At 39.5% G+C, this 24,043-nt stretch overlaps 2 protein-coding genes across 2 annotated transcripts in view; one reads left to right on the top strand and one right to left on the bottom strand.

Moving 5' to 3' along the window:
* Positions 1-11,949, top strand: part of TRIM31 (tripartite motif containing 31) — a 37,869-nt gene extending 25,920 nt beyond the window's left edge. Inside the window, exons 11-12 of the mRNA XM_049764764.1 lie at positions 11,542-11,737; positions 11,866-11,949. Coding sequence (XP_049620721.1) covers positions 11,542-11,737; positions 11,866-11,949 — 280 coding nt within the window. The remainder of the gene's footprint in view (positions 1-11,541; positions 11,738-11,865) is intronic.
* PRR3 (proline rich 3) overlaps positions 1-23,490 on the bottom strand; it is a 641,937-nt gene extending 618,447 nt beyond the window's left edge. The window contains exon 1 of the mRNA XM_049765435.1: positions 23,486-23,490. The gene's annotated coding sequence lies outside the window, so the exon portion shown is untranslated. The remainder of the gene's footprint in view (positions 1-23,485) is intronic.
* Between the last annotated feature and the right edge of the window lie 553 nt (positions 23,491-24,043).

Below are 24,043 nucleotides of genomic sequence, written 5' to 3'. Positions count from 1 at the left end.
GACAAGAACTGGATGCAAACCACGATGTCATAAAGGAAATTTTGCAAACCTCAGTGTCATAAAGGAAAAGAGAGATAGAGAGAAAAAAGCAAAATGCCTGCCCCTGACATAGACAGAGGATAGTGAAGGGGAAGGAAACAAGGAACATTGGTGGTGGGGAAAGTGCACTGGTGAAGGGTGGTGTACATTCTATGTGCAGCACACACTAAAGTGTCAATAGATTTTTTTTTCCTTTCAATGAAATCACTACTTTTCTCTGGAAGTCTGTTCTTGCTTTTAAAGACTGTTAAAAGGTCTTTCTCTTTCAAATTTTCAATTTTTCAGCACATTTTGGTTATCAAGAGGAAACATTTTGAAATGTTTTGCTTCCTTATTAACAGAAATCAAGGCATATTTCCGAGAGAAGGGTGTTCACTATCCAGAATTAACAAATGATCAGTGGATTCAGAAACTGTATTTCATGGTGGATGTTACTTTACATCTAAATCAGCTTAATCATAAACTACAGGGGAAAGGAAACACAATTTTTTCAATGTTAGAAGTTATTTCATTTGAAAACAAATTATCTGTTTTTGCTCAAGATTTTGACAGAGAAACTTTGATTCACTTTCCAAGCCTTTTGAAACATCGCCAAGAAAATAATTCTGATATTGACATTACCTATTTTAAAACAGCACTTTTAAATATGAGGGAAGCTTTTCTCAAGAGGTTTCAGGATTTCAGAAACAGCAAAGTGACGTTGGCCTTTGTTAAACAAAACCTCTGGATGCCACTGTAACAGAATTAAATTTTTCTCCCTTTAATATCGACATTGGCAACTTTGAAATGCAATTGCTGGATTTAAAAAAAACAAAGAACTGTGGAGCTCGAAATTTGAATGTCTTTGTGCTAATTTAGAAAGTTTGGAGAAACACAAATGTGAACTTAGTTCACAGCACAAGTGGTCTGCTTTGAAAGACCTAGAGAAGGAAGATATGTTGATTTTTAACACCTGGAATAGTATTCCTGACTCATATAATAAACTAAAAAAGCTAGCATTTGCTGTTCTTTCCTTGTTTGGGTCTACATATTTATGCAAACAATCATTTTCAAGCATGAATCTTATCAAGAGTAAATTGAGAAATTGTCTCATCGATGAGAACCTGGAATCGTGTCTAAAATTAAAAACAACAACATACAAACCTGACTTTCTCAAACTATCCAAGGAAATGCAAGGCCAATGTTCATATTAGTGTTTTTGATTTTGTCAGTCATTGTAAGGCAAATTTTATGGAATTTAACGTGATCGGTAAATAATATTGTTCTAAAGTCTTTGTTTTATTAGTTGTGTTATTTATATCCTCCCGACCTATATGGATACTTGCATACAGAATATTCTAAATAAAAACTTATTGAAACTAAAAACAGTGTACCATCCTATGTATTTTTGGTTTTAAAAATGTGGCTCTCGGGGCCTGAGACCATGGGGGTAAGGCATTTGCCTCTTATGCAGAAGGTTGGTGATTCGAATCCCGGCATCCCATATGGTCCCCTGAGCCTGCAAGGAGCGATTTCTGAGCATAGAGCCAGGAGTAACCCCTGAGCGCTGCTGGGTGTGATCCAAAAACAAAACAAACAAAAAAAGTGGGTCTCAAAATAAATTTCAATCGTGGTTTTGCCGAGATTTGGCTCAGTTGAAAAAAAAAAGGTTGCTGACCACTGCCCTAGACAATAGCCAATCATTTTAAGGATCATCAGATAGCTGGAACCTCCTTATAATCCCTTCTTTATAGAATCTTCATCATGACCTTGCACGGGGCTCATCTCCTTCAGGATGGCTGGCTAGGCTGGGAGGTTTGTTGGCAGATGGATTAAAGTATTGAACTTTATTCCAGTTTCCTGGTCTTGTCATTCTCTGGAATGTGCTCTCTTATTAGTCTTTTCAATATTTTCTTTCTTAGGATAAAACACTTTGTATTTTTATAGTCCTATTCAGATTTTCCCCTCCAAATTTTCAAATTCTTTTCACTCTTACTAAATTTTACAGTTGTAGTCATGATATATTTCATGTAAATTCTAAAATATATTAGCAAAGATATTTTAATAGTTTTTAATGATTGTGAAAAAGGACTATTACTATAAAGAGTTCCAGTACAAAAATAACTTAATGAGGTATATTTTAAGTAGTAGACAAGAAAACTTATCTATATAAATAAGATTAAACATTATATTATATTGTATTACAATATTTTAATTTCTTTATTTACATGGGTTAAATCATATAGCATTAATCACAAATATATTTTATTGATTTATTTTCTTATAATTGCATTTGAAATTTCTCTAAGTTTTCTTGCAGCAAGATATATGAAATAAATTTTTTATGTCTGCTAATTGGGCGTGCTGAGGGGGGAAGGAGATAGAACATTGGTGGAGAAAAGAACATATGGTGGAATTGGTAGTACATACTTGAAACAACTGGATTATGAATAACTTTTTAAATCCTGATGTTTAAATAAGCAAATTTAAAAAATAAGCAATATTTATAATATAAAAATTTCTAACATAAATCCAATATTCCTTTCAGAGGATAAAACACTTTTATACTACTTTTGTAAATAGGTCTATTTATAAAATACACTTTTATACTACTTTTATAAATAGGCCTGTTCCAACTGCCTCCTTTTTTTTTTTTTTTTTTTTTTGGTTTTTGGTTTTTGGGTCACACCTGGCAACGCTCAGGGGTTACTCCTGGCTCTATGCTCAGAAATCGCCCCTGGCAGGCACTGGGGACCATATGAGATGCCGGGATTTGGATTCGAACCTCATCCTTCTGCATGAAAGGCAAACGCCTTACCTCCAAGCTGTCTCTCCGGCCCCCCAACTGCCTCTTTAAACTGCCGCAGACTCTCCACACTGAACCTCATGGAGGTGAGGAGGGGTTAGCCAGCCAAAAATTGTTGATTAAGATCTTTCTTAAAGGGGCAGACCCCTTATAGTAATGTAGGACAAGAATATCTAACGATTAAAAATAAATTTTCATTATATATCTCTAAAAAAGTCATACTTTATTAAAAAAAACCTTTACATTATCAAATTATCATTAATTTATAATTTTGTAGAATTTCAGGAAATTAGCTTTGTTTATATGTGTGTAGTTGTCACTATCTCCAGAATTTAGTAAAAGAGATATATCTCCCATAAGTGAAAACAATGTGGGGAGGCATAGTAAAGGAACCATGGTCAAAGTCACTGGAACTGTTAATTTTGTCATAGAATTGAACTTACAATGGAGGGAGGGTTGGTAGGGTTCCTTGGGACACTGGTAGAGAGAAGTTGGCTCTGATGGGTGTGGCATTGCAATGCTCCATGAAAATTAAAAGTATTATAAATACAGCATCTCAATAAAATGATTAATTTTTAAGGTAAAAGAAATTTAGGGCCCAGAGAGATAGCACAGCGGTGTTTGCCTTGCAAGCAGCCGATCCAGGACCAAAGGTGGTTGGTTCGAATCCCGGTGTCCCATATGGTCCCCCGTGCCTGCCAGGAGCTATTTCTGAGCAGACAGCCAGGAGTAACCCCTGACCACCGCCGGGTGTGGCCCAAAAACCAAAAAAAAAAAAAAACAAAACAAAACAAACAAAAAAAAGAATTAGTACACTGGAAGATGAGACAAATAACAATTCCATACAGCAGAAGAAATTGGAAAAAAAGCCTTAAAGCAAACGATCAAACAATGGAAAACTTACTCAAAGAATGGGAACAGATGAAAATAGAAGTCTATGATAAGCTCAACAGAAACAACTTAAGAATCATTGGAGTCCCAGAGACCCAGGAAGAAAATCTCCAGGAAGAATCAACGATCAAGAACATCATTAAAGAGAAACTACCAGAGCTAATGAATACATGAGATCAAATCCTGCATGCCCGAAGAGTACCAACTAAAAGAGACCCCAGAAAAAACACCCCAAGACACATCCTAGTCACAATGACGAATCCCACAGATAGAGACAGAATTCTGAAAGCAGCAAGATCAAAAAGAGAAATTACATTCAAGGGAACATCCTTGAGATTTACTGCAGACCAGTCACTGAAAACACTCAAGGCTAGAAGGCAGTGGTGGGACATAGTGACAAAACTCAATGAAATAAATGCTTCGCTTAGAATACTGCACCCAGCAAAACTCACTTTCAGGTTTGAAAGAACAATGCATGGTTTCACAGACAAACAACAGCTCAGAAACTTTATAGACTCAAAACCATTCTTAAAATAAAAACTGAACTGCCTACTTTAAGACAAGACTGACCAACAGACACACCAAACTTCAATATAAAGATGGCACTAACTCCCAGGACAATTCTTTCTCTCAATGTCAATGGACTAAATGCACCAGTTAAGAGACACAGAGTGGCTAAATGGATCAAAAACTCAATCCAACCTTCTGCTGCCTACAAGAAATGCACCTGAATAGTCAGAACAAACATAGACTCAAAATAAAAGGCTGGAGGAAAATCATCCAAGCAAACAACACCCATAAAATAGCTGGAGTGGCCATACTAATATCAAATGATGCAAACTTAAGAAATACTTAAGAAAGTTGCAAGGGACAAAGATGGACATTTTGTATTAATCAAGTATAAGTACAGCAGGAAGAAATCACTCTCCTAAACATATATGCACCGAATGAGGGGCCAACAAAATATTTAATAAAATTGTTGACAAATCTGAAAAATAACATCAATAACAACACAATAATTGTGGGAGACCTCTACACAGCATTGTCAACACTTGACAGGTCAACCAGACTGAAACCCAACAAGAATATACTAGACCTGAAAAGAGAAATGGAAGAAAGAGGCCTAGTAGATATATACAGGACACTCCACCCCCAGAAGCCTGGATACACATTCTTCTCTAATGTACATGAGAGATTCTCCAGGATAGACTACATGCTAGCACATAAAACATACCTCCATAATCTAAAAATGATAGAAATTTTTCAGGCTACCTTCGCTGACCACAAGGCCCTGAAATTATATGTGAACTACAAAGGGACACAGAAGAAAAACTTTAATACCTGGAAGTTAAAAAGCCCAATACTGAATAACCAATGGGTCCGAGATAAAATCAAAGAGGAAATCAAAACCTTCCTAGAAACAAATGATAATGGAGACACAAACCATCAGAACCTATGGGACACAGAAAAAGCGGTACTGAGAGGAAAATTTATAGCTTTGCAAGCACACATCAGGAAAGAAGGGGCATACCTGAATAGCTTAATGACGCAGCTCATAGAATTAGAAAGTACTCAACAAAAGGACCCAAAAATAGGGAAACAGAAGAAAATAACAAAGCTGAAAGCAGAAATCAACGAAGTGGAAACCTGAAAAACAATCCAAAAGATCAACAAAAGCAGAAGTTGGTTCTTTGAAAAAATAAACAAGATTGATAGACCACTGGCAAAACTAACAAAGAAAGAGAGAGAGAGAGAGAGAGAGAGAGAGAGAGAGAGAGAGAGAGAGAGAGAGAGAGAGAGAGAGAGAAACTTGATAACTCGTATTAGGAATGAAAAAGGAGAGATCACTACTGATATGGTAGAGATCCAAAGGGTAATCAGAAACTACTTTGAGAAACTATAGGCCACTAAAAATGAAAACCTGGAAGAAATGGATAAATTTTTGGACTCTTATAATCTTCCATGGTTGAATGAAGAGGATGTAGCATATCTAAACACACCCATCACTATTGAGGAGCTTAAGACAGTAATCAAATGTCTGCCAAAAACAAAAGTCCAGGCCCAGATGGTTTTACTAATGAATTCTTTCAAACCTTTCAAGAGGAACTTCTACCAATCCTGGCAAGACTCTTTCATGAAATCAAAAAACCAGGAACACTTCCAAATAGCTTTTATGAAGCCAACATCACCTTGATACCTAAACCAGACAGAGATGCTACCCAAAAAGAAAATTACAGACCAATATTACTGATGAATACAGATGCAATGATCCTCAACAAAATTCTGGCAAATAGGATTCAATGCCTCATTAAGAAGATCATCCACTATGATCAAGTAGGTTTCATCCCAGGAATGCAAGGCTGGTTTAACATCCGTAAATCTATCAACATAATATACAACATCAACAATAAGAAAAATAGCAATCACATAATCATATCAATAGATGCAGAGAAAGCATTTGATAAGGTCCATCACCCATTCTTGATCAAAACTCTCAGCAAGATGGGAATGGAAGGAACCTTTCTCAATATAGTTAAGGCCATCTACCACAAGCCAGAGGCAAATATTGTCTTCAATGGAGAAAAACTGAAAGCCTTTCCTCGAAATTCTGGCACAAGACAAGGCTGTCCTCTCTCACCACTCCTATTCAACATAGCACTGGAAGTACTTGCTATAGCGATTAGGCAAGAATGAGATATCAAGGAAATCTAGATAGGAAAGGAAGAAGTCAAGCTCTCACTGTTTGCAGATGACATGATACTCTACCTAGAAAACCCTAAAGTCTCTATGAAAAAGCTTCTAGAAACAATAGACTCATATAACAAGGTGACAGCTACAAAATTAACACACAAAAATCAATGGCCATTCTATACACCAATAGTAATAAGGAAGAAATGGACATTAAGAAAACAACCCTATTCATAATAGTGCCACACAAACTCAAATATCTTGGAATCAACTTGACTAAAAATGTGAAGGACCTATACAAAGAAAACTATAAAACTCTGCTCCAAGAAATAAGAGAGGACACGCAGAAATGGAAGCACATACCCTGCTCCTGGATTGGCAGGATTAACATCATTAAAATGGCAATACTCCCTAAAGCATTGTACAGATTTAAAGTGATCCCTCTAAAGATACCTATGACATTCTTAAAAGAAGTGGATCAGGCAGTTTTGAAATTCATTTGGAACAATAAACACCCTAGAATAGCTAAAGCAATCATTGGGAAAAATAATATGGGAGGAATTACTTTTCCCAACTTTAAACTGTAGTACAAAGCAATAGTTATCAAAACAGCATGGTATCAGAATAAAGACAGGCCCTTAGATCAGTGGAATAGGCTTGAATACTCAGAGAATGTTCCCCAGACATACAATCACCTAATTTTTGATAAAAGAGCAAGACATCCTAAATGGAGCAAAGAAAACATCTTCAACAGTGGTGTTGGCACAACTGTCTAGCCACTTGCAAAAAATTGAACTTAGACCCCCAGCTAACATCAGGTACAAAGATTAAATCCAAAATGATGAAAGACCTCGATATCAGACCCAAAACCATAAGATACATAGAACAACACGTAGGTAAAACATTCCAGGACATTGAGACTAAAAGCATCTTCAAAGAGGAAACTGCACTCTCCAAGCAAGTGAAAGCAGAGATTAACAGATGGGAATATATTGAACTGAGAAGCTTCTGCACCTCAAAAGAAATGGTGCCCAGGATACAAGAGCCCCCCACTGAGTGGGAGAAACTATTCACCCAATACCCATCAGACAAGGGGCTAATCTCCAAAATATACAAGGCACTGACAGAAATTTACAAGAAAAAAACATCTAATCCCTTCAAAAAAAATGGGGAGAAGAAATGGACTTTGACAAAGAAGAAATACAAATGGCCAAAAGACACATGAAAAAATGCTCCACATCACTAATCATCAGGGAGATGCAAATCAAAACAAATATAAGGTACCACCTCACACCTCAGAGATTGGCACACATCACAAAGAATGAGAACAAGCAGTGTTGGCGGGGATGTGGAGAGAAAGGAACTCTTATCCATTGCTGGTGGGAATGCAGTCTAATCAACCTTTATGGAAAGCAATATGGAGGTTCCTCCAAAAACTGGAGATCGAGCTCCCATACAACCCAGCTATACCACTCCTAGGAATATTCCCTAGGAACACAAAAATACAATACAAAAATCCCTTCCTTACACCTATATTCATTGCAGCACTATTTACCATAGCAAGACTCTGGAAACAGCCAAGATACCCTTCAACAGGTGAATGGCTAAAGAAACAGTGGTACATATACACAATGGAATATTTTGCAGCTGTCAGGAGAAATGAAGTCATGAAATTTTCCTATACATGGATGTACATGGAATCTATTATGCTGAGTGAAATAAGTCAGAGAGAGAGAGAGAGAGAGAGAGAGAGAGAGAGAGAGAGAGAGAGAGAGAGAGAGAGAGAGAGAGACGCAGAATGGTCTCACTCATCTATGGGTTTTGAGAAAAATGAAAGACATTCTTGCAATAATAACTTTCAAACACAAAAGAGAAAAGAGCTGGAAGTTACAGCTCACCTCATGAAGCTCACCACAAACAGGGATGAATTTAGTTAGAGAAATAACTAAGTTTTGATCTATCCTAATAATGAGAATGTACGAGAAAAATAGAAAGCCTGTCTAGAGTACAGGCAGGGGTTGGGTGGGGAGGAGGGAGATTTGGGACATTGGTGATGGGAATGTTGCACTGGTGATGGGTGGTGTTCTTTACATGACTGAAACCCAAACACAATCATGTATGTAATAAAGTTGTTTAAATTAAAAAAAAAAAGATTCACTATACACTAAAAAAAAAAAAAAAAAAAAAAGGTCAGATTTAAATACCCAAGCCAAAGTCAATGACAATAAAGAGACCCAAACTATAACAAGCTAAACACAAAATGAACTTGTTACACTAGTATTCTAGGGGTCAGGGGTGGACATATGGAATGCATGCAGGGAACTATGATGGAGACAGGTGGTGGGAATGGCCCTAATTCACTGTCATTAAACATCTGAAATACAACTGTGAAAGATTTGTAATTCACAATTCTTAATGGCCTTAATAATACAAAATTTAAATTAAAAAATTCTTTCTATACATAAGATTACCCCCATTTTAGAGTGCCTATACAAAATGAAATAATGCCAGATGATATTACTGGTGCATTTGGGGGTAAAAATAACAAGCTAGACAGTCTCTATGCCCTGAGCTTGTTTCCCAAGCAAGACTTTTCTACTAGAATTCCCTATTAAGCAGAACCAGAAAAAGGAGATCTCCTCAAAACTTTTAAGTAAAATTAAGCAGTGGCCAAATGACCAAAGTTCTTCAATAAAAGATCAGTTACAGAGAAACATTTATCTTAAAAAAAAATCAGCAGATGTGCATGTGTAAGGACTGATGTGATTCTGATGTGAATACACTAACAGATTTTGATGAGGACACTATTTTAATTCTATAAAATAACCTCCTAAGTTCTGCTGTCAGTTTGACATTTCATTGTTTTCTATTTAAGTTATAGGCCCCTTTCTTTCTAATGTTGAAGGTCATAATAAAGATGGGGAAGTAAAATGTATATAAATAAAAAAAAAAGAAGTTGCTGGTCTGGTTTTTTTTTTTAGTTTGTTTATGTTTTGTTTTGTTTGCCATCCATAGCTGATGGTTTTGGTTTTTGGTTTATTTTTTTTTAATTCTTTTTGTACTTTTGTTGTTACTCCTTTATTGTTTTTTGTTTTTGTTTTGTTACCTTTTTCTTCTTTTTTCCCTTCCTCCTTCGAAATGGATATCTGTAACACCTAGATGGACTCCTCCTAGTTTTTCTCTTTTTTGTTTGCCACCCCATCCCCTCCATGGTACCAAGACCAGACAGTTCATTTGGTGGAAATTAAAATAAAGCTAAACATTTTATTTGTTAATATTACTAGGAACAAAATTTCAACCTAAAAATGGTTAGCTTACCTACAAACAAGACATAAAAGAAATTTGGATTGAGATAAATGTATTCTGATTATCTATTTTCTTTGTGGAAAATACAGAGAAGTAGTACAGAAGGTAAGGAACTTGTCTTTTATTCAGCAGCCCTGGATTTAATCCCCAGCACCATCTATGGTTCCCCAAGAACTTCCAGGAGTGATCAATCCCTGAGGACAGAGCCAGAAATTAACCCCAAACACAACACAACCCAGTGTAACCCCAAAACCAAAGAAATAAATAACTGTATTAGGGTAAAATTACAAGGAAAGGTCTATCAGGGATCCTCAAACTTTTTAAACAGGGGGCCAGTTCACTGTCCTTCAGACTGTTGGAGGGCCAGATTATAGTAAAAGCAAAAATTATGAACAAATTTTTATGCACACTGCATATATCTTATTTAGAAATGAAGAAACAAAATGGGAATAAATACAATATGTGGCCCGCAGGCCGTAGTTTGAAGACCCTTGGATCTGAATGCATGGAGCAAGCACTCTTAACACTTATGTGATGTTTTCCAAATATTATTTACCACTGAAAATAAAATAACCTAGGGGGCAGAGTGATGGCACAAGCGGTAAGATATCTTGCCTTGCCCACGCTAGCCTAGGACAGACCGCAGTTCCATTCCCCAGCGTCCCATGTGGTCCCCAAGTCAGGAGCGATTTCTGAGTGCATAGCTAGGAGTAACCCCTGAATGTCACCTGGTGTGGCCTAAAAAGAAAAAAAGGAAAGAAAGAAAAGAAAAGAACCTCTTGGAGAACTGACTAAACAGCTAAGAACAAATAAATAAGGTATTTCTAGAACAAAATTTGTTTAATTTCATTTTTAAAGTTGTGACACAGAAATTTGAAACAGAGGCATAATCCATATTCTGTTTCATTTTTAAACTTTATTTTTTTAAGCAGAAAGTTTGTATTGAAACTTACTTAGAAAGATGTGAGTGAAAAGGGAAAAGTACATGCTTGAGAGAAAACACAGGCTTCTTGGAAATAAACAAAGACAAGCAAATGAGATACATGTTCAGTGGAAAACATGAGCAAGAACAAGCATGTTTTATTTAATTTTTTTTAAGGCCACACCTGTAAGTGCTGAGAGATAGAGCAGTGCTAGGGATAGAGCCAGGGTCAACCATGTGCGAAGCGAGAACTTTACCCTCTGTGCAATCCCTTGGGCTAGCCACAATTCATTCTGAAGGCCCCCACACTTCAGCTCTGATTTCTTCTCCTTAACTTTATGAGACTCTCTCTCTCTCTTCCCCCTCTCCTATTTCTAGATAAAACTATTTTACTTCGGAAGAAAGGAAAATGAGTTTGAACATTGGCGTTTATATTAAATATTTGTGTGTTTTTAAGATATAATCAGTGTGCTTCTTTAAAACATTTTTTTTCAACAATGAGGTATCACCTCACATCAATGAGAATAACATGTATCCCCAGACTGGAAACTACAAATATTAGCTGGAATATGATGAAAAAGAACCCGCATTTACTGCTGGTAGGAATGTCAGCTGGTCCAGCCTCCACGGAAAACAATATGAATAAGAATGAAGCTCCTTTTGCATTAGCTATCCCAAACACAAAAATCATCAACTCAAAAAGATATGCCCACCTATGTTCAGCGCAAACAAAACAAAACAAAAAATCCTGATGACTTAGTGTTGCCCGGTGAGGATTGGAGAGATGGAAGTGAAAGGCAGAGAAGGGAGGACTTCTGGAAAAAAGCCAGAAGTGAGGAGTTTGAAACACAGAACCAACAAGATAACAAAATTACATATAGAGGCCAAAACCCAGGTTTTGGAATTCAAGATCTGTGCGGGTCCCTTTGACTCCCGACAAGTGCGCTGGAGATGAAGCAGACAGAAGGGGGCGGCCTTCTCAAAGCGTTGACAGCTGTCTAGCTTGGGGTGACCGCGGGGTTCTCTCGGAGGCCTGGGTAGACGCCCCTGCACTGCCCTGCCGAGCTGCGGCCTCAGAGGAGGGCGGGCCCGGGTGTCGGGCCAGGGTGAGCCAACGCCCCGAAAGCAGATTCCAGGAGCGCGAAGTCAGCCCTGGCCCGGCCTCCCCATCCAGTTCCCCCAGTCGCCCGCGAGGCGCCTCCGATTACATAAGTAGCCCTCACCTGTCTGTTAGGGGACGTCTAGGGACATGCAGGTCTGGATCCGCAAGCACCCCTTCCGCATGTTCATTCCGAATTACCCCCGTGCCATCTCCTAATTCCCTGTTTCCTTTACTCAGATCCGGCTCTTGTGCTCAGTGACATCAGATACTTGATCTGGTTTGATTGTTCCTAAGCGGATTGCTTCCATGCTAGAAAGGAATTTCTTTTGGGATTGAATTACGTTGATTTCATACTTTCTCCCTTCTCTACCTGACCTCTACGGATACCTAGCACCATCCCTAGACTAGGGCAGCCAATATTTTAAATGTTTGCATAAAAATGAAACTCTCTAATACCTCTTTCCCACAAAAAGATCAATTTCAAGGCCAGAGGCTAAGGCGATTGCCTTGAAAGCACAGACCCCAGGCTGGATCCTGAGTACCCCCAATATTGCGGAGCACCCATCAGGAGTGATTCTAGAAAGCAGAGCCAGGGTGAGCCCTGGACCACTGGCCCCTACCAATCAGCGTCTCAGATATCCCACTCGGTTTTGTTAGACAAAACTTGACCTAGTGTCTTTCCGAGCCTTCCTCAGGCAGGGTTCCTGGCACCTCTCACGGAGGTGTGCATCCTCTGTCGCCTTTGCAGGCAGCTCCAGCTGCAGCACAGACAGGACAGAGACTGTGAACACCATGAGAATAGTTTCTCTCACTCGTCCTGCATTATCTTCCACCCTCTTTGCACAGTCTCTAACGAATGAAGGCCTAGGGTACTTTGGGGCAAGGAGGTTCTACCCTCCAAGTCCATAATTTTGAACTATGACTATTATCTCTTCAGTGGGGGTGTTGTTTAACCTTTCAGAAGTTGAAGAAGAGCGTCCTGGCTGTTCATATAGTGGGAGAATAAACAAGAACCACTCCACCCTTGAAGAAGACCAGTGAGAACTGAAGTGTTGGGGCACACGACGTCGTACCAGGATTTGATCTGTAATGTGATCCCAGGAATCGCTCCAGAAGTGATTCCTAAGATTAGAGCCAGGCTTGAGCTGAGTATTGCGATTATGGAAAGAAGGGACAAGAAGGAGAGGAGAGGAGAAAGGAGGACAGAGGAGAGGAGGAGAGAGGAAAGGAGGAAAAGGAAGAAGGGGGAAGGGGAGGAGTGGGGAGAAAAGATAGCATTCTCTAGCTAAAGAGCCTCAAAACCACATCTACATATGATTGGAACAAGTTGAATTTTTTAATTCAAAGAATTAAAAGTTAATTAAAGAATACACAACCAGGGCCGGAGAGATAGCATGGAGGCAAGCTATTTGCCTTTCATGCAGAAGGACGGTGGTTGGAATCTCGGCATCCCACATGGTCCCCTGAGCCTGCCAGGAGCGATTTCTGAGCGTGGAGCCAGGAATAAGTCCTGAGCTCTGCCGGGTGTGACCCAAAAACCAAAAACAAAAAAGAACAAAAGAATACACAACCACGGGCAATTGTGGGTCATTTCAGTTAGAAAGTATTATTGTATTTTTCGCTCTATAAGACTCACCTAACCATAAGATGCACATAGTTTTAAATGAGGGAAACAAGAAAAAAATATTATAAAGCAAATGCTGAACTAAAGTATTTAATAAATGCAATTTAATAAATGAGACGCCATCAGAAGACAGGGCTGTGAGGTGGAAGTATATTTACAGTACGCTGGTCCACATCTGGTTAAACACATTTACTTAACTCTTTTTTTACATCAAAAAAATTTTAAAAAGGGGGGCCTGAGAGATAGCATGGAGGTAGGGCGTTTGTCTTGCATTCAAAAGGATAGTGGTTCGAATCTAGGCATCCCATATGATCCCAGGAGCCTGCCAGGAGCGATTTCTGAGCGTAGAGCCAGGAGTAACTCCTGAGTGCTGCCGGTGTGACCCAACAACAAAAAAACAAAAGCAAAACAAAAAGAAAGAAAAAATAACTTTTTAATTAAAAAACTTTTTTTGTTACTATTAAAAAATGTAACAGCAGCAATTAGTCTTAAACGAAAGCTCTATATGTATGGTGAAAGTAAGTTAGCCTGATTGCTCTTACTATGTGGTATGTTGCGCAATAAAGGGGGCATAACACTGTGGACCTCAAGTGGTTAGTATATGCTCTCCTCCCCTGCACTCAGGCTTCAGCCATTCAGATGGCATTTGCTCCATAAGCACACGGGCATGTTACTCATCCTTTGGGGGGAAAAGTGTGTCTTATGGTAAGAAAAATACGGTAAGTGGGAGATGTCAATTATAGGGTTTGTGTCTTGGTTGAGTGATATAAAATAAGATCTAAAAATAGTAAGAATATTTTTTAAACTGAATGCTGTCAAACAGAAGCACAGATTTTATGATTGGATATCTCCAAAAATATGTCCAAGGGAGACTGAAAGGAGATTAAAGTTGTAATAGAAAAGTAAGAGAAATCATTCCTTTTAGGCAAGATATGGGCTAGAACAATGACTTTGCTTTTGGCTGTACTCAGACAGCACATAAACTAGATTATTTTTGTCTCATTTTTATCCTGATGTCCAAGTAAGACTGATTTTTGTTCAGTAAAATAGCTTATGTCTATGGAGCTGGAGAGATAGTACAGTGGGTAGGGCAATTGCCTATGGTTTGCTGAGCCTTTCTATGAGCGACCCTAAGCACAAACCCAAGAGTATACCCTGAGAACTGCCAGGTGTGGCCCAAACCACCCACACACACACACACACACACACACACACACACACACACACACACACACACACACACACACACACACACACACACGATAATTTTTTTTCTAATAGAAGGATCAGAAGATATAGTTATGTCAGGCCAGCTTCAGAAATCAGCTCCCCCAGCTAGGGAATGGACAAATTTGTGGGATTAGGGCTTGTGTTTATATCTGTGTATAACACAGTTCAATGCAAGAAGCTTTCAGCCTCTTCTCTTCCCTTGTTGTTAGAATATAAATACTTGTTTGTGGAGTTTACACACTCTTGTTGTGGTGCTAGCTGAGGGTTGCTTATTTGATGTGGTCACACACACTCGGTTATAGTTTACCAGAGATCACATACACTTGTATTCTAGGAAGCCCAAAGGCAAGTGCCACTAAATTACATTCAGCATTGTAAAAAAAAAAAGTGCTGAGGATTGAATTTGCAGTCTCATGCACACAAAGCCACATTCCTGGATTCAAGATGCTTTTCTTATTCTTTGTTTTTTGCTTTGTTTTGTTGGGGTGGTATACCTGGTGATACTCGGGTGTACTCCTGGCTCCACACTAAGGAATTACTCCTGCTAGTGCTTAGGGAACCATATGGGACATTGAGGATCAAACGCAAGTCAGCCACATGCAAGGCAAATGCTCTGCCCTCTTACTATCTCTCCAGCCTCAAACATACTTTTCAAAACTAATAAATCTTCCCTCTATCTCCAGTCTCTAACTCCCAAACAAAGTTTATAATCCCTGATTACAGGGTTGATGCTTTCAGACCTCAGGGTCATTGACAGTATGGTTTTGGGTGGCCCTGACTTTGACCTCTTTGAGCTTCTTCTCTACAGACATCTTTGTTCCCTCAAGACAGAGACTTGTTTTTCTTCCCAGAGTACAAATTTATGTGATCTCTGGTAAATTATAACTGAGTGTGTGTGACCATACCAAATAAACAACCCTCAGCTAGCATCACAACCAGAGTGTATGAAGTCCATCAAGTATTTATTCTTCTAACCATGAAAGAAGAGAAGGGGGTGAATGTTTCTTGTTTTTATCTCATTTTCTCAGTCAGGCTTCATTTGTATGTCATCCTTCTTGGTGTCACAGCTTTCCAATGACTTGCATACCGACTCAATTTGAGCCATGAGGAAAACCTATTAGATATGAATTCTTTGTTGGTTTTGTGACAGCAGCCTCTGACCAGACAGGTTAAGCTCCCTAGACCCCAGGGGACTTGTTGTCTTTGCTTCCTGTATTTTGGGGTGATGATCTCAGTCTTGCCATCAGTTTCTGGGATCCAGTGACTCACTGCAGATGCATGTCATCTGCATTCTCTGAAGATGCTCTCTAAGGACATGGGGCTATGGACTTACCTCTTTTAGAGTGGTGCTTCTGTCAGATTATTAGAGAATTCCCTTACTCAACAGACATTTAACATTTCTTTCAGATCAACAGCTGTAATGTTGCGGCCTCTGGTTCTTTCACAGTCAACCTGTGAAAGGTCCTTATTACCCTATCTCCATCCTCCAAGTTTCTGGCTTTCTTTATCTGCTTCCTTTTTACCTGCTGTTTCCTGTTTCTTCTCTCTCTTTAACTTCAAATTTGTTTTTTACCAGTTGTGCTTGCTTGCTTTAAGTTTGAACAAATTACTTAAGTCTCTGGGCCTCAGTTTTCCACATCTATAAACTGTGAGTAATAATTAACTTTAGCATTGTAGATTGGTTGCTTTGTTTTATTATTTTTACTTCACACATAATTAATGTATACATTCACTTGTAAAGAATTTAAGTGATGACCAGAGAAATAGCTCAAAGGAGTAAACACATAATTTGCATGAGGGAGGCCTGAGTTTGATCCCCCAAGCACTGCATGAGCCTCTGAGTACCAGAGAAATGACTTGAGCACAGAGCTGAGAGTAGCTTCTAGGTGTGGCCCAAACACCACTCCCAGATAACAAAGAATTTAAGTCATACAGAATGAAAATCTACTTTTTTATTTTATTGGGAGAATAAAACTACATCAACTTTTGCTCAGGGATCATTCCTGGAAAACTATATGTGATACTGGGGATCAAACCAGGGTCAGCTGCATGCAAAGGCAAGCCCCATATCTCTGTGTTATGTTTCCAACTCCTGAAAGTCTTCTTTAACCACTGTCCCCAGAATTCATCTGAAGTGGTCCTTGAAGACAGTTTTCCATTCATTTAATACATATTTTATATGGAAATAAATGAGTGGATACATGTACATGTATGTATTTGAGATAGCTATAAAATAAAGGTAGTAAGGGAAATAAAGATATCTATTTATTAGTGAGATAAAAGTGAGATCAAAGGTGTTTAAAAAGTTGCCTGAACTAGGGCAAAAGCAAATAAATAAATCATCTAAATAAATGCACTGGAAGAGCATATTTTAATAATATAATCATAGTATTAACATATATGAAAGCAAATAAAAAAGTGCATCAAAAATAAAATGTTGGGACTTGAGTGATAATACAGCAGGTAAGGGCACTTACCTTGCACACAGCTGACCAGATTCCATCCCCAAAACTCCCAGATAATTCCTGAGCATGGCAGGAGTGACCCCTGAGTGCAGAACTAGGAGTAAGCCCTGAGAACCACTGTATGTGACCCAAACTTCCTCCCCCAATGGAAATTAAAAGTGAAGGCATTGGGGAATGAAGGGCTCACCAGAGAGATGTCTCCAAATGCTGAACACATGCTCTGCACATCCCTAATACCCTCCCCACAATACAGAGCCTGGTCTAGTTCCTGAGCACTGCCAAATGTGCTTTAAAAACAACAACCACCACCAAAAATGAGGGGCCTGGGGTCAGAGAGATTGCATAGTGCTTCTCTTCCTTGCTAGTGACCAAAGTTTGATGCTCTATGCAGGAATGATTCCTAAGTAGAAAGTATGGAATAATCTCTGAGAATTGCTGTGTGTGGCACCTGCAGCCAGTATCTTTGCAACATTCAATAAAATGTGTTTATTTCCAATTAAAAGGTTTGCTCCTAGGAGAGTAGGTTAGACTTTTAGCCATTAGGTGGGCAAACTTAGTTCTCCTCAGTTCTGGTTCCTGGCAGGATCCAACATCCTCACCACACATGGAAACTTCAGTTCCATGAGCCATCTGAAACTCTTCAATCACACAGCATTCTCGTGTATTTTTCTGTCTGTTGATTCCTATTCCTTCCCACCAAAGCCTCTCCTGTGTGGTTTCTTTGAACAAATTATAATAGTATAAACTATTCTGTACTTGCCTTTTCTTTTAACCAAGCTCTTAACTATAGCTCTTATGTCAACACAAAAAGGTCTTCTTCATTCTTTCTAACTGCTATATAAATTAAAGTAGTGTATGTAAAATTACGTTGCATGCTCGCTGGCACATAGGAATGTTCAATGGGTGTTTCTTTACTTAAGTTCCTTTCAAGTTCCCAACATATTAGTGATGTTCTCTCATTATCCCACAACGTTATAGCTATAAAACTTCATCTCAAATCTTACTACTGGTATACAATGGTTTTAAATAGATCTTGAGTTAAATGTCATTGTTCTTCATCTGGTTCCTCTCATACCCTCCTCTGTTCTCCAAGAACGTCTTGGGAGTTCTCCCACACACTGTGCTTACTTAGTAGCTTTGGTTTCTCCCACATGCTTCCAGCCATCTACTGGGAAAGTTGTTTCCTCTCTTCCAAGGCCAGACTGTTTCACCTCTTCTTAAAAGCTGTCTTTCTCCAGAGAGAAACCTCAGTCCTCTGGACTCTCCCAGTATTCTTTATACTGCCCACACCATTCTTCAACTAGAAGTTCTACCTTCAAAATACACAATAGTTATAGGGCCAAGAAGACAGTACAGTGAAAAAGTGCTTACCTTGAAAGTGGCTGATCTGGGTTGTTTCCCAAGTAGCCCATATGATCCCCCAACCCCAGCTAGGAGTAATTCCTGAGTACAGCATCAAGAGAAAGCCCTGAGCACCACTAAGTGTGGCCCAAAACAAAACAAAACTATTTTATTGCCTTTTCTTCTCTCTGTTACCAGGCTCAACTAGTGGAACTGCCAGAACTATAGGGCCATACTAGGTACCTGGAATGAGCTTCCAATTTTATATTTTCAGGACAGGCATCTCTAAATCACTAATCTATACCTTATGTTGAAGCTCTACCATTTAGAAGCAGACTTTCTTGGTATCTCAGTGCTTTGAATATTGTTTGACACCTAATAATGCCTCATAAATGTTCCTTGAGTACAGCACTCATAGGTATAATTTTTCTTTGCTAGTTATATGTGTCATATCATAAAAGGTAGCAACTGAAATATAAATATAAATCAACATTCAGATTGAAATTCAGATTCTTTGGAAGGAGGAAGGAGTCATATCATGCCATGCTTAGGAGCAATTCTTTGCTCAGTGCTCAGGCGTCACTCCTGGTGGTACTCAGTGGAATATGCAATGATGGGAACCAAACTCAGATCTCCTGCATGCAAACCATTCACTTTATTCCATTGGACTCTTTGATTTCACATTTAGATTCTTAGAACCTGCGATTTGGTTTTTGTTTTTTTGTTTTTTGTTTATTTTGGGGGGGTCACACCCAGCAACACTCAGGTTACTCCTGGCAGGCTCGGGGGACCATATGGGACACCGGGATTCGAACCACTGTCTTTCTGCATGCAAGGCAAACGCCCTACCTCCATGCTATCTCTCTGGCCCAGAAGCTGCGATTTGTAGTAATTGCTTTACTTATCTGAGCCTTAATTTCCTGATCTATAAAATGGGTCAAGATATCAACCTTAGGGGCCTGAGGGATGCAGTGACTAAAATGTATCCCTGCATTTGATATTTATTTATATTGATATTTATAGTTAAATATTCAATATTTAAATTATAAATCACAAATTCATAATCACTTATGATTATAAATTTTATAATCACAGATTAATTATTTATAATTATAAATTTAAATTATAATTTAAATGATATAAATATTTAAATATTTATATTATTTGATATTTTATTTATATTTCTATTGCTGCCCACATGTATCAAGTGTCGTCTATGTGACACTACTATCTGGGAGCCCTGGTGCTATGACAGGGTGTACAATCTCTTGGACATAGTCAAGTGTATGTGAGCGCTGAAACTAAAAATATTCAATTACTGTGGCCAAGTAATTGAGAGTGGACATGTGAGCACCACAGTGATCTTTAGTGAGCACAACAACTGCAATGAGCTGCACAATTTAATGAGTGCACCCCTCAGTAGTACATGTTCAAGCACCACCACCAAGGTGTGTAAAGCCTTCTGAGGATCATTCAAGTGTTCGAGCCCCCAAACCAAGCAAGTGCAACCCCCAGTCATCACAACCAAAGGACAAAAAGGAAGAGGGAAAAATGGAAAGTCATTTCAAATTTTGAATAACTTTGAAAGCTTTTATTCATATTTGTTTTTATTTATAATCCTTGAAGGTTATAAATTGCTATATAAGCATGAGTAATTCTGGTTCTTTTTAGTTCTACTAATTCTCATAACATTTACATTAAGCTACATGGTTGACAAATTATTAACAGGCTCAGCTTTGCATGTCACTATTTAGCTTCTATCTTCTCAGCCAAACCAGAATATCAGAGTCATCCGAACTTCAGTCACTGGTAGCACCATCCTTTCAAATGCTCCTGATAACTATATTAAAAAGATAGCTTCAAAAGAAGAAAATAAAATATATAAAATTATTTCTTAGCTCTAACAGATACTTTTACTCTTCCCAAATTAATTTTTTTTTTTTTTTTTGGTTTTTGGGCCACACCCGGCGCTGCTCAGGAGTTATCCTGGCTGTCTGCTCAGAAATAGCTCCTGGTAGGCACGGGGGACCATATGGGACACCGGGATTCGAACCTTTGGTCCTGGATCGGCTGCTTGCAAGGCAAGCTGTGCTATCTCTCCGGTGACGCTCAGGGGTTACTCCTGGCTATGCGTTCAGAATTCGCTCCTGGGTTGGGGGACCACATGGGACGCGGGAATCAAACCGAAGTCCGTCCTCCATCAGCTGCGTGAAAGGCAAATGCCCTACCACTCCATTATCCCTCTGGCCCCTCTTCTCCAAATTAATTTCTAACTGTAATTCTCATTTGTTTTTGGTTGTTGGTTTGTTGTTTTTGTGGCAATGGTGATGCTTCCAGGGAAAGAATCCGCAACTATAGTTTTGACAAATCTTTTGCTCAAGTCTAAACACTCTGAGAGACCATTTTTGATCTTGTGACCTCTATTACCCACTCAGTCTCTATCATTTAACTTGGTGAGCCCTATTACTCCTAACATCCTCTAACATAGACTTCTCTGCAGTCTTTTCCTTTCTACTATTAGGCATGAAAATAACCTTTACAAGTTTTTCACGGCCATCCATGTGTTGTGGGGATATTTTGTTTTTTTGTTTTTTTCTTTTTATGGTTATTTTTTGGGGGGAGGTAGAGGGCCCTTTCCTCTGCTTCTTGAAGTTGAAGCCCCTCCCTGATTTTCCAGCCATGCACCAAGGCATTGCTGAGGGTGGGGCAGCAACCCAAGGGTGGGAAAAGGAGGCAGCAGCGTGATGACAGATGCTTCCACCCCGCGCTGGTTTCAAGGACGCTCACAAAGGTGATCAGAGATGTCAGATAAAAGGGCAAAGATGACACCTCTGCTCTGGGAGGAGTTTGATCAGAGCAACCACAGAGTCTGCGGGGAAGGGGAACAGAGGCCAGTTTTCTCCCAGAGAAGCAGGGCGGGGCAGGACAAACTGGAGGGCTGTGTTGGTGAAGAAGGAGCAGGTGTCTAGAACTGCACTGCGAGGCTCTGGAGGAAGTCAGAGGGAGCGGCTCATGAGCTAATTGGCAGGCTGGTTGCCAGCAGCATGCCAATGATGTTTTGTGGACAGGTCATCAGAGGAAAAGGAAGGAAGAGAGGGAGAGCCTGACATGTGGGCCACAGCCCAAGAGGCACGTGGCCTTGCTCTCAGCTTGCTCCCCAGCCCATTAGACTTTTCTAGGTCAGTCTCTGTGCTGCTGTCTCCTTCAATGGGTACCCCTGCTCTGCTCTGCCTCAGGCTTCCTTTTATGTTTCTGACTTGTTTTCTCTGACTCATAGTCCGTGTCTATCTGTGTTTGTGTCCCTGGCAGTCAAGATTCTAATACAGTTTTAGGGAAGGAAGCACTTAATTTCTAGCCCTGCCTGCCTGCTGCAGCCTCTGGCCTTTATGCAAGCAAGCACAAGCCCTTTACCTTCCTAGGAACTGGATGTTACATACTCTCCAGAAATTGTGAAGTTTGGAAAAGAATTTTGAGGAGAGCCAGAGAGATTACAAAGGACCCTGCGCATGCTTTGCCTAAAAGGAAGCAAGGGAGGCAGAGGTGTGGTTAGCTTACTGGAACTCTCATGCACTGCTGATAAGATCCCCCAGCACAGAGCCCCTCCCACAACAGCTAGGACTCAAAAACCAAAAGAAGAAAAAGGCTTTGAAGGGTTTTATTTGTATTTGTTTTTATTTATAATCCTTGAAGGTTATAAATTGCTATATAAGCATGAGTAATTCTTGCTCTTTTTAGTTCTGCTAATACTCATAACATTCACATTAAGCTACATGGTTGACAAAGCTATTAGGAGGCTCAGCTTTGCATGTCGCCATTTAACTTCTGTCTTCTCACCCAAACCAGAACACCAGAGTCATCTGAACTTCAGTCACTGGGAGCACCATCCTTTCAGGTGCTTGGCCAAATCCCTCAGAGCTCTCTGACTCATTTTGGCTCTCATATCTGACATCCAAATCAGCAACAAAGACTGTAAGATCTTCATCAACTCCCATTCAAAAACGTATACTTTGGGAGTTTGGTGAGATAGTATAGCATGTAGGAAACTTGCATTGCAGATGCCCAACCCAGATTGGACCATAATATCCCATATGGTACCTCTAACCCAACCCCTGACAGAAATGATCCCTGAGCACTGGCAAGTATGGCTCTAAAACAGACATACAAAAGGTACTTTGGGGAACTGGAAAGATAGTACAATGGGTAAGTGCTGTGAGCCAAATTTTGTTTGCAGTCTTCAGCACCTGCAAACAGGTCCTTCGTGGACTTCGGGAAAAATTCCACGGGGAGAAGGTGGGCACGCGGAATGGCAAATGACGGAAATATATTGTAGAAATGAATGAAACCACACAGATAGTATGGGGACTCACGTTTACAAGAACGGAGACAAATTTATTTTTTGAGCTGGCTCCTTTTAAAAGGCTAGAGGCAGGGAAAAACAGGGTGCAAATTCTAGACATCAAAGACACTGGGGAAAGAAAGAAAGACTCTGGCTTAGATTAGCATATTAAAGAGCTAATACTGAAGGTGAAAAGGCAGTTTGTTTTGGGTTCGCTTTGTATTGGGTAAAACAGAAGGAAAACTGGTAATTATCAGGAAAGTTGGAAGAGTGAGGAATGTTTCAAAGTTGGGGGGGGGGGAGTGAAAATTACTTTGTTTTGAGCTAAGTATATGGAAAAACCTGATTTAGGCGCCAAGGTAGCAAAAATTACAGGGAGCTGTTAAGTGGGAGATTTTTGGCGGGATTAGTACTGTCCTTAGAAAGAATTTACTAAGGCCTGATTTCTAATAATGGTTAAAAATAAAGAGAGAGATAGTTACAGCCACATATTAGAATTATGGCCAAACCATCCACGCAAAGGGTCAAGTGATTTTGACTGCTCTAAGCGGGCCTTTTTGGCAAATAATTCCTTTTCAGGAGAACACTACACTTATTGGTGTGTGTCCTTCCTGAGTGAGATGTGGCAGGTAAGGCCTTTTTTTTTTTACATGTGGCTGACTCAAGTTCAATTTCCTCCATTTATACCAACTTTGCCAACTTCACCTTACTGAGTACAAAATGAGTTAGGTGATGAGTCAGCCCATCTAACTTCACAGCGCTCTCCCCATAATTTCCTCTTTTCTAATCAAACACAAGGTGCATGGGTGAACTTTCATAGTTTAGTACTTTCTGTCTCAGAGCACTTACCTGTGCCTTTTCTTCAATCTGGACCATTTCTCCTACATAAAGAAAAGCAATTCGTCAATTCCTCCACCTCTCAAATAATTGCTTAAATATTGCCTATTTACATGTAACCCTTGGTTTTCAGAAGCAAGTTGGGGGTGGGGTAAGATTATAATGAGGAACACTGAAACAATGGTGGGATGGTCAGAGGAAATGGACACTCTGGGGAGGGAATGGTACTGGATTGTGTTAAGCATGAAACTCTACCATTCACAATATTGGGGCCTGAGTGATAGCATAGTGAGTAGGGCATTTGCCTTACATGTAGCTGACCCAGATTCAATGTCCACTATCCCATATGGTCCCCAGAGCCTGCCAGAGGTGATTTCTGAGCACAGAGCCGGGAATAACACCTGAGCACTGCTGGATGCGGCCCAGAAGCAAACACCCCACCCAAAATATTGTGAAATATGGTGCCTAAATTTTTTT

Source organism: Suncus etruscus, chromosome 18 (genome assembly GCF_024139225.1).
Source record: "Suncus etruscus isolate mSunEtr1 chromosome 18, mSunEtr1.pri.cur, whole genome shotgun sequence".
NCBI classification, from domain to species: Eukaryota; Metazoa; Chordata; class Mammalia; order Eulipotyphla; family Soricidae; genus Suncus; species Suncus etruscus.
The sequence above is the reverse complement of the archived record's forward strand: the minus strand, read 5'-3'. Positions and strand labels throughout refer to the sequence as shown.